The 17,723-nt window shown below is 40.5% G+C and overlaps 1 protein-coding gene across 5 annotated transcripts in view; it reads left to right on the top strand.

The window, feature by feature from the left end:
- The first annotated feature begins 5,538 nt into the window (after positions 1-5,538).
- The window catches only part of LRRC49 (leucine rich repeat containing 49), a 135,198-nt gene continuing 123,013 nt past the window's right edge, over positions 5,539-17,723 (top strand). The window contains exons 1-5 of one of the 5 annotated variants that reach the window (XM_004611716.2): positions 5,539-6,016; positions 6,586-6,642; positions 8,862-8,949; positions 12,531-12,728; positions 13,067-13,169. In XM_004611716.2, coding sequence (XP_004611773.1) covers positions 5,969-6,016; positions 6,586-6,642; positions 8,862-8,949; positions 12,531-12,728; positions 13,067-13,169 — 494 coding nt within the window. In that variant the 5' untranslated portion in view covers positions 5,539-5,968. Of the gene's footprint in view, positions 6,017-6,134; positions 6,200-6,585; positions 6,643-8,861; positions 8,950-12,530; positions 12,729-13,066; positions 13,170-17,723 lie in introns of those variants that run through there. The other 4 variants (XM_004611717.2, XM_055131493.1, XM_055131494.1 and 1 more) reach the window with 4 other exon arrangements.

Genomic DNA, 17,723 nt, shown 5'->3' with positions numbered 1-17,723 from the left:
TGATGGGGTTGGATGTTTTCTTTTTGTAGAATTTGAATCTATACAATGCTTTGGGAAGTATTGCTATTTTGACAATGTTAATTCTCTCAATCCATGAGCAGGGGACATGCCAGGGATTGAACCTGATTGACTTTGTGCAAGAGAAGCACCAACCCACTCTACTATCTCTCTGACCTTGAATTCTTTTTTAATATAAGAATCTTTAATCCACTTAAATTTTTTTGAATGTAGCGTAAGATATGAATTCAATTTTATTTTTGCATGTGCTATCCAGTTTTCCCAACACTAGTTGAAGATTTTTCATGCATCCAGCTCCATTGTCATAGATTAACTGTTTCTAAACCTGAGGGCTTATTTCTGGGTTCTCAGCAATTCTAGTGGACTGAAAATCATCTGTATGACAATACCATACCATTTAGATCACTATAGTTTTATTGTATGATTTAAAATCAGGGAATGTGATACCTCTGTTCTCTTTTCTCTCCCTCCTTCCAGAATTGCTTTGGGTTATTCAGGGAGTCATATTAATTTTTTAGTAGTGTTTGTCCTAAGTCCTTAAAAAATATCATTTTATGTGTTGGTAGGGATTGTGTTGAATCTAATGATTTGGATAAAGGTCATTTTAATAAGCCAACTCTTCCAATCCACGAACATGTAATATTTTTTATTTCCTAGTACCCTCTTAAATTTCTTTCAAGAAGTTTTATATGTAAATACATATATATATATTTAACCTCCTTTTCTGATTCTTAAGTACTTGAAGGTTTTGGACACTATTTTAGTTGGGCTGTATTTTTAAATTCATATTTGCATATAGCAATGCAACAAATTTTTGTGTATTGATTGTGTAACTGGTTATTAAAGTTTAACATAATACCATGTCCCAGCAATTCTTGGTATGAATGTGTACACATATGAGCCAAGAAATACAAAGAAAGATTTTTATAGTAGCATTACAGACAATAGTTCCTAAATGGCAACAATCCTATATTCAACAAACAACTGAAAAAAATGAATATTCATACAAAGGCATGTTTTATAAGCATGAAATTGTAGTACTTCCATGTACAACAAAGTGAATCTCAAAAATCTAATGTTGAATTTAAGAAACCATACACAAAAACTTATTATATACCACTTACATAGTTTTAATTTTAATTTTTTTTAAAGTAAACTTGATCCTTTTGTTTTTGGGTCACACCTGGTGGTGCTCAGAGCTTACTCCTGGCTCTTCTCAGTGATCACTCTCGGCTCTGTGCTAACTCTTGGTTCTGCTGAAACATATGCTGTGTTGGGGAATTAACCAGAGTTGTCCATGTAAGGAAAGTGCCTTAACTCAGGTACTGTTGTATATTAACCCTAAATGTTTTAGGCTTCATAGTGAAGTGCCCCTTTTCCTCCTCCCAGAGAAGCTTACAGTGCTCTTGTGAGCATTCCTAATCCCCTGAGTTTACCTTTAACCCTTCCTTTGTGTTTTACATCTCTTTGTCACAGTTCCCAAGTCTATCTTGGTTACTTATAAGCTTGCTTTTCTATTTCCTCTATAGTCTTTTTATATTTTACTATAGAGCAATGTTCGTTGCTTACGCACAGAAAGACCTTAATGCTATGCTCCTAATATTTGGGAGTTGACTGACTCTGAAATATATCTACTCCTGGGCATCTGTCGTAACTACTTGACTCAGGCTTTGGTTGCTGTAGTTCACCCTAAATGGGAAGTCCTGTTGTGGGGCTGGGATGGATCTGAGTGAGTGGTGAAAATACCCCGGCATTGAAATAGGAAAGTCTAGAAAGCATAGATATGTGGTCTGGATGCAAGCTGTTATGACTTAAGAGACAGGATCCCCATGGAGAAGGTCAAGCTGAACTGACCTGTGGACTTAGTCTGTGATTTATGGTAAAAGTCTTGCTATCAGAGCCCAAAGAACTAAGTGTTGGGATCTTTATACTTTACTATGTTTATCCAAACGATTGCCAAGTATTGGTAGGAAGTAGAATTGTTTGACTAATTGTTTGACTTAATTATTTGATATATATGACTAGAGGGAAAGAGAAAAGGAATATAGATATCTCTGGGAGATAGAGTGTCTCCTTGAGTTTATCTCCCCCAGAGAATTGCCTCTGCTGAAATGTTTTACTTCTGTAAATCACATGGACTGACCCCTTCAGATGGTCTACAAGCATGCTGGCAGCTCTGCATTAAATGGGCCATTTTTCACCATCAGGCCGTGGTCCCCTTCTTTCTCTCTCTGCTGGGGAGACCTGGAGAGCACAGGCGGCGGCTCTTGGCCACCAAACGCATGCATCTCACAGCGCCCACATATGTTGTGAACTCATGAAGTACTATCTCTTCAGGAACCTAACCATTTTGAGGTGGGTGGGTGCTGGGACTGGGTGGTACAAGGACTCCTAGATTGCCAGTAATGCTGTCTTTGTGATCTGAGAAGTGGTTACACATGTTCAGTTTGTGATAATTTGATGATGTGAGTTGTGCATTTTACTGTACATTTGCTATACTACAATAGCTAAAAAAATGTAGTTGGTTAAAAAATAATGTAAAATTAATAGTTAAGAAAAATCAATGACATCTGAATGAAGCAAAGTGCATGGTGCTCTTCAGTCTACTTTCTTCTTTTAGGCAGCCCATAAACTTTTCTTAAGCTTCCTAGACATGGAACATGTATACATTTATCTTCTTGTAACTCCAACCCCCTAGAACAGTGTCATAGACTATTTCTTTCTCTGATTTTTTTTTTTACTTACCAGAATGCCTTTAGGCTCTATTCATTGTTATAAATAGCAAGATTTCTTTTCTTAATGGTTAGATAAAATTCCTTACATGTCTGTAAACTGTTATTGGAACCCATATATAGTTACCTAATAATACAGCAAGCATATTAATGTAATATGGACTATGAGAAATGTTGACTGGATAGACTTATTAGCTATATTTGGTGTCTTTTCTGGCTCTCAGTGAAGAATGTTCTATTATAAAACTTTCGGTTATTTCGTTAACCTTTACTTTTTTTTTTTGCTTTTTGGGTGACACCCAGCAATGCTCTCAGGGCTCTGCACTCAGAAATTACTCCTGGCAGTGCTCGGGGGACCATATGGGATGCTGGGAATCGAACCCGGGTCAGCCGTGTGCAAGGTATCCGATCCAGCTATCGATCCTGCCCCAGCCTTTACTATTTTTAATTGGTGGTAAAATTGTGCAGAAATGGCATAAGTTATGACATATGTTGATATCTATCTCTTAAAATACAATTTTATATTTGCATATAGATGTAGATAGAGGTGCTTGAGTGAAGATTGCAGTGATTAATCAGGCAGTGATTATTATGATTCCAAGGAAGTAAGGTGTGTTGATTGGTATTATAATTTGATGAGAAACAAAACTGGCAGAGGATTGAAAATTGTATGACAGCATAAAATTGTTTTTATAGTCATATAATTTCATAACCATTTATTGAATTCCTTAAATTTTCAAAATATTTCTCTAGGTATTAGAGATACAATTATAAACAAATCTGATATCTCTGCTCACAGGGAACTTACATTCTAATGTTCGGGACAAACTGGGCAGACTACACAATTATTAACAACTGTCCTGAGTTCTACTGAAGTATAGTACTACTGAAACATACGAATTATATAGAGACTAGGAATGCATAAGGTCAATTCGGAAGGACATGGTATTGATTAAAGGTCATGGTATTGATTCAATTTTCTCTTGGGGGCCTCACAAGCAGTGCTAAAGGGTTCTGGGAGCCACTCCTATTGATACTGTGTTGCAGGCTGACTCAGGTTTTTGAATACAGCAGTAATAAGGGTCACGAGGGCCACCCCAAGTGGAGCTGTGGGCAGATGTACTGCTAGGAATCAAGCCTGGACAATGTACATGCCAGGCATGAACTCAGGCCGTTGAGCTACTTCCCCCCTGTTTGAACTGATTTATAAAGACAGGGGTTAATTGATGACTGAGGATGAGGGGCATAATTCTAAGCGGTACCTAGAACAGAACGTAAAGGCTTATTGGTTAGACGGGTTATACAGTATTGTTCAATAACTGAAAAGACCAACATGACCCCAGCACGTGAGCACTGTGAGCAACAGAACAGTGGACCTGGTTAGAACCAATGTGGTACAGGCAGACAGAATAGGAAGTGACTTAAAAATTGTGCAGTTTTGCCCATTATCACATAGTTGCACGATGCCATTGGAGGGTCTTTAATTTATCTATCCCAATGACTTTTTTTTTGTTTTGAATTAAAAATTAGATTTAATTTTTTGTTAGTATAGTTTATGTAATATTAAAGTGTTGAATTTATGACTCTTGCTATTCTAATTACTGCTACTAAGAAAAATAATCTGCTGCCAATGACTTTTTAAGGTCAAAATTGTAGAAAAGAGTACTGGTCTGGCAAGCAGACCCAGAAAATGGATTATATAGATTTTGAGCAAATTATTCATCTCCTATTGTGGCTTCCTTGTGTATGAATTGTATTTGAACTAGATGAGTACTGAAGATTCAATTATAAAATTCTATAAATTCCTTGATTTCCTGGTGAAAGCTTCTTCCCATTTCCAGAAATCTTTTAGATCTGATTAACAACTTTGTAATAGTGATAGAGCTGAAGCTTGATAATCTTAGTGAAAACAGGGGTGCCGCCTTCGAGAGGGAAAATGAGAATAAAGCAGCAGTGGCAATAAGTAAAATAAGTGCAACAAATGCTCCCAAGAGGGCTAATTCAGGTCACCAGGATCACTTTGAAGTCCTGAGGGTCGAGGGTCGTTTAGAAGCGAAAAGTCACCGTTCATTTCGAGCGCCGAGCTGTCTTCAGCAGTAGCTCTCATTTCCCTCCTTCACCATTTTGATGGAAACTGCTGACCTTTCCCCGCGTGGACTGCGGTATGTCATGCATAATGTCAGAAACTCCCATGCTTGGAGTTCACCCAGCTCAAACCCTAACTTAACAACTGGGGGTCAGAGATTGAAGGCGACTCTCGTGGAAAGGGCAACGGATGCTGAGACAGGAGGAATTAAAGAACTAAGTCATGGCCAAGCTGTTCAGCAGAATTCTGGAGCTCGCCTGTAAGCACGCCCCTACTTTCAGAGGAGGCCACGGGAAACCTCGGCAGGGCAGTGAGTCCACGTGGTTCCCCGCGCCCCGCCAGGGCCCCCTGCCTCCAGCCGGGCTGGGCGCGGCGCCGCACGAGCTCGGGCGCGGGTTCTCCGGGCTAACCGAAGAGACGTGCCGCGCCCATGACCGAGCGGCCCCCGGCCCGGTTCCTGTCGGCGCGGCGGCCCCGGCCCGAGCGGCCCCAGCGCATCCGCACGGCCCCGGCCCTTGGGAGGCGGCGGAGCGGCTTCCCGGAGCCCGCGCCCTGCGCGGCCGCCTCGCCCGACGCCCCCTGCCCGCGGCCCCCGGCCCGGCGAGGCCCCGCGCCCACGTCCTCGCCGCGCCGCGCCGGCCGGCCCCCCACCGCCGCCCGGCCGCCGGAAGTGCCGCGGGGGGACCCCGAAGGCCGGGTACCCGTCTCTTTGCTCTCTCTCCCCTACCCGGGCGGCGCAGGCGGCGGGATCCAAATTTGGCGCGGGCGGAGCGGGGCGGGCCGGAAGGCCGGGCGGACCGGAAGCGGCGGTTGCCATGGCTCCCGCGGGGCTCGGCCTCTTCCCGGGGGCCGCCCGCACTCCCGCCCCGCTCTCCCGAGGCCGGCCAGGCAGAACGGGGAGGTGCTGCAGGCGCATGGGCCCCCGGCGCCCCCCGCACCCTCCGCCAATTAAACCCGAGCCGCTGACGACGCGCTCGGCCGGCGGACGGGAGAGGACCAGACCGGAAGTGGTGGTTTCCATGGCAACCCCTGAGCCGGTTGCCTGGGAGATGACCCCCTTTGGTCCCTTCTGAATCTCCGCCGCGGCGTCGCTTCCAAGGCCGCGCTAACCGAGCCTGGACTGTCTCCTGCCATGATTCCCGGGAAATACCGCTCCGTTTCTGGCCGCTCAGCAAACAACGTAGGTTGGGGGCTTTTCCTTTCTCTTTCTGCCCGTCGCGCGCTCGTCGTCCCCGGCGGGCGCCCGGTGCGAGGTGATGATGGGCTTGATGCTGGGGCTGCTGGAGCTATTGTCTGGCCGCGGCTGCGGGGGGCTGCGGCGCGGCGCCCCCGGAGGTGGGGCGGGCGGCTCGGCGAGACCCAGGTTCGTGCAGATGTCGAGGCCGCCACCCTCTCCTTCCTCTGGCTGGATTGAGGAAATGATCTGTCCGCACCGGCGCTCCCGCTCCCTGCTCCTCGCCCCGCCGCGTTTTTTTGATCGCGACATCTCCAGGTGTCAACCGCGCGAGGTGCCCAGCAGACAGTTCCAATCGCTGCAGACATTTTGGAACCTTCCCTGAAACCTTTTGATTGTTTTCAGCCAATTTCCCCCAAGAATCGTTTACCAGAAGCGGGGAAAATTTTTTTTAAAAAAGCAAGCCCTTATGTTCGATTCCTTTGTTGTTGTTGATACGTCTGTCTTTATCCTATTCTAGGGAGAAAGGTGTGTGGGTATTGAGCATGTTTTATGGTTTGATTTTTACATTGCAGGTGAATTGTGGGCTTCATCTTGTTATTCAGACATCGTCGCTTCCTGAAAGAAACAAAGTAAGATTTGAATAGATTTGTTAATTGATTAATTAATAAATTAATCAGTTAATTGGTGTTTGGGCCACACTTGGTGGTGTTCAGGGCTTACTCCTGGCTTTGCCATCAGGGACCATTACCCCTGATGGGCTTGGGAAGACCATATGGGATGCTGGGGATGTAATCCCAGGTCGACTACTTGCAAGGCAAATGGCCTACCTGTATCCATTCAGCCCCAGATTTATATTTAAATTGGGGACATTGTTTTATATTCTACAAAAATAGAATGATTTAAGAGTAGAATCTGAGCCAGGCATTTTCAGTATAGTAACTTTGTTTGTTGTTGTTTTTTTTTTTTTTGGTTTTTGGGTCACACCCGGCGATGCACAGGGGTTACTCCTGGCTCTTCACTCAGGAATTATTCCTGGCGGTGCTCAGGGGACCATATGGGATGCTGGGATTTGAACCCGGGTCGGCCGCGTGCAAGGCAAACGCCCTACCCACTATGCTATCACTCCAGCCCCCCGCAGGATAGTAACTTTGGTCTCCAATGTAAAGTTAATTTAAATTTTCTGTCCACAAAAGGCAAAAAAAATGAAAATTGGATATTTTCTAGCCAGTTAAATGAAATTTTTGTTTTGACTTGTGAAAAATAAGAATCCTTCAAATAGATGCCACATCATAATTTAACTGAGAAAGTTCTTTCTTGGTAGAGGTTTAGATGGTTTGTGGTACTACTGATGGAATCTTAGAATGGATAAAATGTGGTCATGGGGAAAACAGTCTGTACATTCTACTTAGTATCATGGGAGAAAACACAGATTAGCAGTGGCAATATATCCAGGTTAGTGCTACTTAGAAGTTACTTGAATATGAGAGTCCTTTTGCCTAAAATACTTGTTAATGTAACCCAGGGCTCTCAGAGTTTGTAGCTTCAGACTAATTCAGATTACTCATCTAGCACAACTCCAGGATACAATACAATGTTTCTTCCTTTAACCAGTTTGGAATCTCCAACCGTTACAATTCATCCCCTTCCCACTAAGAATTGTCAAATAGATGTCATAAGATGAATTGTATCCAAAGGCTAGAGTTTATAGATGGCAGAATAAGGAGGGGAAGGAAGGCCCTTCGTAGGGTGGTTGGAAATACACTACAAGATGAGTATGCAGTATTTCATTATTGATTTCACTATGTGGCTGAAAACAAATAGTTGGGAAGAAGACTCCTTTATCATTTAGAGTGAATAGTGTTTAGTTTGATTTGAAAACCCTCTTTATTGGACAGAATGGGTTTCCTCCAAAGCTTTGCTAAGTTCACTGGAAAAATCCTATTCTACCATTAAAACTTGTTTTAGAACTTTGTGCCTCATCTGATTTTTTCCCAAATTATTCATTTTTCTCTTGTGTAGCTATGTTTTGAGAAAATAGCCTTACCTTATGTATGTTAGGTTACATATGAATGATATCATATTTATAGTACAAATTAAATAGAAGCATCATGAGTATTTTAAGATATGTATTTAGATGTTTTATGGCTCATTTTGAAAACTTGGTTTTCTCAGTAATCCTATCAATCATTATTTAAAATAAGTAATTTTAATTCATTTAAAATAATAATTTAAGGTTAATATCTTTTAAGTAGATAATTCTATGTTTAACTAGACTCTAATATAATTCTAAAGATAAAAACCAAAATTTTCAACAAAATTTCATTCATGTTTTTTTGTTTGGATTATGTTATGAAAAAAAATTCTTTTAATCATTTTACTTGTAGAAAGGGTATGGAAGATACTTGTAAGTACTTTAGAATTGGACATGGTTTCTTCTGACCTCAAAAATTTGGACTTTGACATATGTGTGTAATACACAACTTAAAAATTTATCATTAGCTAGTTTAAATTTGGCAAATCAGTGGCATTAAATACACTTAGAACAGTGTACAGTTTATCATCTATATATAGTTTCAAAGTTTTTGCATCATCTGAAAAGGAATTTTTATATCCATTAAGCAGGTATTCCTGATTCCCCCCTTAAAACCAGAAATCTGCCTTGTGTCTCTATTTGCCTCCTCCGGATTTCATGACTTGATGAAATTATGTTTTACATGGCATTATGTATTTTATTGAGTATGATATTAAGGTCTATCTGTGTTGTAACTTGTGTTAATTATTATATATATTTTTTTCAGTACTAAAATTATTTTTCACATTTTTTTAAAATAATGCTTTTCTTTTGAAGGTTGAATTCAGGCTAAATAAAGAAGCATCACCATTTCCTGGTCGACTCTTACAACATGACCTTGAAAGAAACTACTCTAGCAGACAAGGTACTACCAGTGAATAGAAATCATACATGGTTTAATCTTCTTTGGGTAATTTTATGAATCTTGGGGGCTGGAGATATAGTACCACAGGTAAGCCTCTTGCCTTGCATGCAAATGACCCAGGTTCAGTCACTAGTACCCTACATAGTCCTCTGAGCACTGCCAGTGTGGTTCCTGAGCACAGAGCCAGAGTAAGCCCTGAACACATCTGGGTAGGGACCAAACTCCTATCCTCACATCTTCCCACCCTACCTCTAACCTGTTTATTTTGCTTGTTTGTTTGGCTTTTTTTAGTTTTCTAAATCTAAATAGACTTGGATAGAAAATAAAGTGGCTCAGTGGTTATCACTGATTTGGTATTTGTTTTAATCAGATTGGATTTATATATACAGTAGATTATTTATTATTAAAAAACTGTTATATTTTAGCTTAGGATGGGCTATGCACCAAAGAATGGGAAAGAATGCTCCAAATACTGTATTTAAAAAAGGATTAAAACTGAATTTAAAATGGCTAATGGCTTATTAATGAGGATAAGAGTACGAGAACATACTCTTCATTTAGTGAAAATGAAGACACTGGATAGAGTGGGGAAATTAGGAGCAGAAAAGGAAACCTCTCTTCCTTTGTATAGTTGTAACATTCATATCACAATCTTAAATTTTAGTGTGAATCACTTATTTTTGACCCTTCCCTGTTCAGATTTTTTTTAAGGCCTTGGATTACTATCTCTGTATCACTGTCATCCCATTGCTCATCGATTTGCTTGATTGGGCACCAGTAATGTCTCCATTGAGACTTGTTGTTACTGTTTTGGGCATATCAAATATGCGACGGATAGCTTGCCAGGCTCTACTGTGTGGGCAAGATACTCTTGGTAGCTTACCAGGCTCTCCCAGAGGGGCAGAGGAATTGAACCCGGGTTGGCCTCGAGCAAGGCAAACGCCCTACCCGCTGTGCTATATCGCTCCTCGGATAGGATTTGGAAATGTGCACTTTTATAATGTCTCCGGTGATTGTAATGATATGTTGTGTGGATCATCCTTTGAGAAACACTATCTTATCTGATCTGATTTATTTCATAGCTGTCTTTCCAACTCAAGGGTCAGTTTCCTTTCATGGATGGGACGTTACTCAGGCCCTGTCATGCTCAAGGGTCTCTAAGCTGTACCTGGCATTACTCAGGGAGCCACATGGGACCCTGGTGATTGAACCATGCAAGTCAAATACCTAAATCCCTGAAATGCCTTTCTGGCTTCTTGCTTCTTAACATCTTTCAAAGTTTGTCTCTTAAATTTAGGATTGACTTGAAGTCTTACAAAATAAAAAATCGTTGGATGCTAGCAGGAAAAGTTAAGGTCTGATTTTAGCTATCCAACATATATTTTGTTAAGGGCTAGAGTGATAGCACAGCAGGTAGGGTGTTTGCCTTGCATGAAGCGGACCTGGGTTCGATTCCTCTGTTTCTCTCGGAGAGCCTGGCAAGCTACCGAGAGTATCCCACCCGCACAGCAGAGCCTGGCAAGCTCCCCATGGCGTATTCAATATGCCAAAAACAGTAACAACAAGTCTAACAATGGAGACGTTGCTGGTGCCCGCTCGAGCAAATCGATGAGCAGTGGGATGACAGTGCTACAGTGCAGTGCTATTTTGTTAAGTTACTTTTATTCAATAATATGATATGATATATTTGTTAAGTTACTTTTAAATTCAATAAATATGATATGATATATTTATAATACTATAAATAGCATTTCTGATTGTGTGAAATATTTTCTTTAATGTAAATCATTCCTTAGTTAATTCTTATGGTAGTCTTTTTTTTTTTTTTTTGCTTTATGGGTCACACCCGGCGATGCTCAGGGCTGACTCCTGGCTCTGCACTCAGGAATCACTTCTGGTGCTGCTCGGGGGACCATATGGGATGCTGGGAATTGAATTCGGATTGGCCAAGTGCAAGGCAAATGCCCTACCCGCTGTACTATCACTCCAGCCCCTGGTAGTCTTTTTTTGACTCTAATTTTCTATTTCTAAATTTGCCAAATAACATTTATTGGAAATTCTTCTTATAGTTAGTCACGTCGCAAAACCAGTTCAGAACATGATGTCGTTTCTGAATGCTTATACTCTAGAACAACATTGTTAGTTATCTTCTTCTTCATCATCATCATTATCATCATCCTCATCCTCATCCTGTTGATCGTGGATTTTCTCGAGCGGTCTCAGTAACGTCTTCATTCGTCTTAGCCCTGAGATTTTAGAAGCCTCTTGTTACTCGTCCTTCCCAACAGTGCCACATTGGAGGCTCTTTCAGGGTCAGGGGAATGAGACCCATCATTGTTACTGGTTTCGGCATATGAATACACCATGGGGAGTTTGCCAGGCTCTCCCATGCAGGCTGGAAACTCTCGGTAGCTTGCCATAACCATCACTGTCACTGTATCACTGTCATTTCATTGCTCATCGATTTGCTTGAGTGGGCACTAGTAACATCTGCATTGTGAGACTTGTTGTTACTGTTTTTTGGCATGTTGAATACGCCATGGGTAGCTTGCCAGGCTCTGCTGTGCGGGCGAGATACTCTCGGTAGCTTGCTGGGCTCTCTGAGAGGGGTGGAGGAATCGAACCCGGGTTGGCCGTGTGCAAGGCAAACGCCCTGCCCACTGTGCTGTCGAGCCAGCCCTAATGCCTAAAATGAGGGATCGAGAGCGAGAGTGAGAGAGGATTGATTATTTTGTTGAAGAAGTTAGGTATGTGGCATTTTATACTTTGCAGACCTGGAAAATCTAGCAAATGTTACGTGGTTTATAACTATGACCTATATGAAATTTGTATTTGAGTTATCATTGTCTGATGGCTTCCCAAGTATATATTAACTCTGTACATTTGGTTTTCATCTTTTTGCCTTATTGGTCAGCTTAATCCAATTGCTATTGGTCATCTTAATCCAGCAGAAAAATCCAATTGTAACCTTAGGTTCTTTTTTATAGCTTTTCCTCCCTTCAACATTACTTGCTGCTTTTAGGTATTCTTTATTCATAGAAAAATTTAGTAGATTTCCCTTGTCATTCCCTTGGCATAGGGAGTACTAACACCTGAGATCTGTTTCTCAAATCTTATCTAATTTCTGGAGCTTCTCAGCCTCTCCCTGTGGTCTGCATCCTTGTAGGTATCCACCTCCCTTCAAACCCATCTATACCCATCTGCATTAAGTGAAAAATAAGTAGGCTTACTTAGATCTGAATATAGAAGTAGATATTATTTTTGCTGTTCACTTTTGCATATTTTTGCATATATTAATTTGTTTACTCATTAGATTAAAGACTACCTAATGGCAGGAACAACATCTAACTGGAAGCCTATAAATATCCAGGGGCAGTTTTGTACTCTTGTGAATCCATCTACACGTGTACAGGACTTACTGACACTCATTTTAAACTCTGCAGTTCTCTCTACTAATAGTATCTGTTCTTACAAAGAAAAAGTGGTGTTACAATTTGCTTTCCAAAACTGCCTTCTATATATTTCCTGTAGCAAAGTCGTGTATTGTGTAGCTTTGTGATAAACTTTTTGATATTTTGAAGGAGATGGAAGAGTAATAAGTCCTTCGCCTCGTAATAAGTCATCATGCATCTCATCCACAACAAACGAGACAGAACTATGTGGGCTGGAAATGAAACCTGCCATGAGCTCCTTATCAGCATTTGGAGATTCTGCCATTCAGATACCTTCAAAATCCAGAATCCGGCCGGGCTGTCATAGTGCTGGCCCAAATGTATCGGGTAATGAGGGACTATCGTCTCAGTTACAAGAGATTTAAAATTTAGCATTAGGGATCAGGAGTTTGAAGGGTTAACAGCAGCACTGAAATATCCTGTGCTTTCAACCAGTCAGTAAGGCAAGGAAAAAAATATTTGGTATACATATAACACATACTTTAGGTCTGAGCACTAAATAGACAAATTCAAATCCAGCCATTTCAGATATGGAGTGCAATGGAAACAGTACTTCCTAGACAAGATATTTGTTGGTGTCAGAGTTCTTCAAATATAAGGTGACTTAAATTCCAAGATTTTAAAGTTTTTTCTTAATCAAGTAATTTGTATGTCATTTTCAATAGGTGATCATATTAATTTGGTGAGTTCATCAATGCCATCCTTTCCCATTCTTCAACGTTCTTCCGAAGAGAAAATTCTTTACTCAGACAGGTTGACTCTAGAAAGGTGAGGACAATTTATTTCATGCTATTTTATTTTTCTGACTAGATAATATCAGACATGGTATAAGATTTTAAAGGTGCAAAAGTGTCTCCTCCATCCTTTTTCTTGTTCTTTAACTCTGCTTTTTTTTTAATCTCTATATAGTAATTTTTACCCATTTTAAAATTGATCCTTTTAAGGGTATTGGGAGGAATTTTATATGTGTGGAATGTAAAAGAATTTGGCTATATTCTTATCAGAGTTACATGCCAATCTGAAAATATGACAGTGATGAAAATGGATTTTAGGGTAGAAAATACTTTATAATGAGATCTTCACCTGGGCTCTTAGGCCGTATCCTGTCAAATTTCTTGTTAACTTTATAACTCCATCTTTTTCTTATGTCTCTTCCATATATTATGCTCCAGCCACACACTGCTTGCTGCCCCTGAATGCACCAACTGACATTTCAGTGCTTTGTATGTCATTTGTTCCTTGCTGTTCCCTCTGCCTGGAATGCTGCTTCTCCACATATCTATGGTTTGATCCTTATTCAGACATATTTCTCTCAGGAATGCCCTCCCCCATCACCCTATCCAGTGCTTCAGCCTCCTCCTCCCAGACAGTCTCCTGCTCCCTTCTTAGCATTGTTTTACTTTTTAACAATTACTACACTCTAGTATATCAAATATTTTACTGGCTGGACTAACTGTCTACCTCTACCTATATTGAATTCTACAAACACCAGGAGTTTTATTCAGCCCAAGAATAAAGCATCAACAGAGCAGAATAATAAAAATTTAGAACCAATGACTATATTGTTGATCCTGATCTTTAAATACAGGGAATTATCTATAACAGAAAGGAAGATGAAGGATTCCAACCCTGCCTTCATACTCTGTCCAAGGAGAAACTGTCTTGGTGGTGCATATCTCTAGCTAAACACTTTATATATGTCAAAAATTGTAAGCAAACTGCTTAGCTTAAAATGGTGCATTCTGAGAGCAAATTGTCATTTTATGTCTGTAATTATTAAAAAACTCTTTGGAGGGTATAACGTAATTGTTTTATAGAGTAATGTAAGAGGGTATTAGCTTTCAGGGTATCTTTGCACTATTGTTGGTTTTTGAGAGTTTATGCTATCTAATATTTATAACTTGTTAGTGGACTGGAGTGATAGCACAGCAGGCAGGGCATTTGTCTTGCATGTGGCCAACCCAGGTTCGATTCTTCTGTCACTCTTGGAGAGCTCGGAAGCTACTGAGAGTATCCCGCCCGCACGGCAGAGCCTGGAAAACTACCCGTGGCGTATTCGATATGCCAAAAAAAGTAACAACAAGTCTCACAATGGAGATGTTACTGGTGCCTGCTGGAGCAAATTGATGAACAACAGGATGACAGTGCTACAGTTCTATAACTTGTTAATAACATTTTTTTTGAAAGTAGAAAAGTTTATTGAAAAATAGAAGAGAAAGGAAAAGGAACTCCCCAAGTGGGGAGGAACTTAGTCTAGGACTAAGTTCAATGTGATGCCATTTTAATTTTTTGAGGAATTTGGGGGGTGTAATATGTATCATAGTCCTTAAAAGTCCTGACAAGAATAGTACCTCAGCCCTTCAGTTTCATGGCACTTGTATTAACAGGCATCAGTGTTTGTATTATTGTGACCGTGAACTTAGGCTCTTGTGCTGTTGCTTAGAATGACTCAGACACCTGGGAAGTTGGTCCAAGGTATGGTGGGCTTTTGGCTGGAGCATGCTTTGATCAGCCAGGACCAAGGGAATTGACTCTGTTCTCTGTTCCAGAAGCTGGTTGTGAAATGGAAGGATCACAATGATGGCACAAATTTGGGGATAATTTTTACAGTACCAGGGTGTGAGGTCAAGAAAGGCAGGTGTCAGCATGGCTGGTACTCAAGGATCATTATTTGAGGGCCAGGTTATCACAGTAGTATCTTTTAAGGGCAGGTCTGTGAAGTTGTGAAGCTTCTTAGCATGGAGACTAGGGAGTCAAGAATAGGACCCAACCCTGAGGAGAAATACTTGGAAGGGTTGATTCTAGGCTATGTGGGGAGTTAGGCTAGGTCTGAGTAACAGCCCTGCCATCCTACCAGTACCAAGTAGGGAATACAGAGGCAAAAGTATTCCAAGCCACATGCAAGCCCTCATGCCAGGCAAGCACCCTTCCAGGATAGTATCTCTGTAGCTATTTATTCTTTTCTTTTTCATCATATTTGTTTCATGGACCACACCTGGTGGTACTCAGGGCTTAGACTTGGCTCGGTGCTCATGGATCATTTCTTCTAGATTTAGGGGACCACATGTGGTTCTGGGATCAAACCTGGGTTGGCCATGCACAAGGCTAGTCCCTATTTGCTCTACTATCACCCCTTTTCCAGAATATTTTACATCTCTCAAATCCTTCAAAAACAGTAGTCCAGAGACATCAGTAATAGGCTGGAAGAACAGAACTTGAGATTTTTTAGGCATTGCATAAACTTCTCTCCTGGAGAGCATTGGATATTGGTGTGTGTTTGCTATTTTGGTCAGCAGTGTGTTACGGGGTTATGGGGTAGTAAGATTTAGTTACTGAATTCAGAATATGATAAGCTGGATTTCTTTCAAGCCATCATGGTTATGTAAGGGGAGGATCAGTAATTTTTTTCATATTTAAATTAAGACTGATTCAAGAATTGAATGCACTAAGAGTTAAGGATGTCAGTAAATTTAATTTACGAGAAACAGAAGAAGACAAGCAGGAAAGGGAAGCTTAAGGTTTTTCTAAAATGATGCACAAAAATATAAATCTTGAACTATGATACTTGTAATTTTTAATTTGGGATCTATGAAGGTGGCATACTTGAACAAGATAAATCCTAAATATTAAATATGCATTAGAAGATTTGAACCTAATATTTTTTAGGGTTCTTAAATTTTCAGCCAATTTCATAAACCTCTATATTAAATTTTATCTATTTTTGTTTGTTTTTTTTGGGGGGGGGAGGGCCATTCCTGTCAGTGCTCAGGAATTCCTCCTGGTAGTGTTTGGGGACCATATGGGATGCCGGTGATCAAACTCAGGTTGGCTGTGCGCAAGGCAAGCACCTTACCTGCTGTGCTATTTCTCTAGCCCTAAGCATCTATATTTTAAAACACTTCTTTGTCAACAATTAACATTGGCTTATTTCCTTATGCTGATCATTTTTGTTTTCCTTATGAAGATTCCAATAACTTTCATAGTTTCATTTGTCCTTTGATTTATTTTCTTTTAAGATTTTATTAGCTGAATTTTTATTGAAAAGAAATATTTCTAATCTCCTTTTTGGCATTGTTCACATGGATCACTAAAGTTACCTTTTCCTTAAAAACTCAGACTAGAATCAGTCATATATTTTATTATGTTAGTAGAATGCATAAAATGCCCTGGACATATTTACTTCATGTATAATATATTATAAAATTTTGGATACACTTAGTTAAAAAAACTAAAGACAAAGCTATATTTTGTTAGGTTTTATTCTATCCCATAGCATTGTGAGTATCCTTCAGTGTGCAGGGTTAGTGTTGCTGATGTTAACCTGTCTTAAAAAAATCTAAGCTTCTGAGGAAATGTTCATGAAAGCAGGGTTTTTTAAACTAGTTCCACTCATGGCTTGAAGAAATTTTGTTACCCTAGGCATATCAGTGGGCTGGAGCGATAGCATAGCAGGTAGGGCATTTGCCTTGCACGCAGCCAACCCGGGTTTGATTCCTCTGCCCCTCTTGGAGAGCTTGGCAAGCTACCAAGAGTATCTCACCCGAACAGCAGAGTCTGGCAAGCTACCTGTCGCATATTCAATATGCCAAAAACAGTAACAAATCTCACAATGCAGACATTACTGGTGCCCACTCGAGCAAATCAATGAGCAATGGGATCATAAAGGAGTTTATTTTGAAACACATTAAAAATTTACATAACCCCATATAGGGTTGCCACCTGTGCTTCAAAGTGAGACATTAAAGAACTATCTTAGCACTAATAGACTTCAGTGTTAATTTTTTTTTTCCATAAAAGTGAATGGTGGGAGCAAGGGAGATATAATATGGGAGGCCCTTGTTTGATTTCTGGCACCACATGGTCCCCAGAGCACCCTTTTTTTTGTGAGTCACCTCTGAGCATAGCTGCAGGTGTCCCCAAAATATAAGCAAAGGCAAAATAAAAAATATAAAGAAGATAGTTGAATTTTTAGTTTTACTTTAGAGTCATTTAACTCATGCATCTGTGATACTGTGAGAGACCCTTTGTATTGTTTTGCTCTGACAGCTTTGTGCCCGGACGCTCTTTACATTGCTGGCAGTGCTTTTCTCTGATGTTGTGACCTGGTTCTTTGAGACATCTTAACCCCCATTGCAGAAGGCAATATCAGTGTTTTCTGATGTTATCTCAACTTAGTGTGAAATAATTGATACTGAAGATGTTTCTCATACAATGAAAGTTTAGAATCAGTTTTTAATAACTACCATTATCAAAGTGTTTGGATTTTAAATAAATGATTTAGTTATATACTGGATGCTTCATTTGTGGATGCCTTCATGGAGG

Source organism: Sorex araneus, chromosome 3 (genome assembly GCF_027595985.1).
Source record: "Sorex araneus isolate mSorAra2 chromosome 3, mSorAra2.pri, whole genome shotgun sequence".
In the NCBI taxonomy this organism is placed as follows: Eukaryota; Metazoa; Chordata; class Mammalia; order Eulipotyphla; family Soricidae; genus Sorex; species Sorex araneus.
The sequence above is the reverse complement of the archived record's forward strand: the minus strand, read 5'-3'. Positions and strand labels throughout refer to the sequence as shown.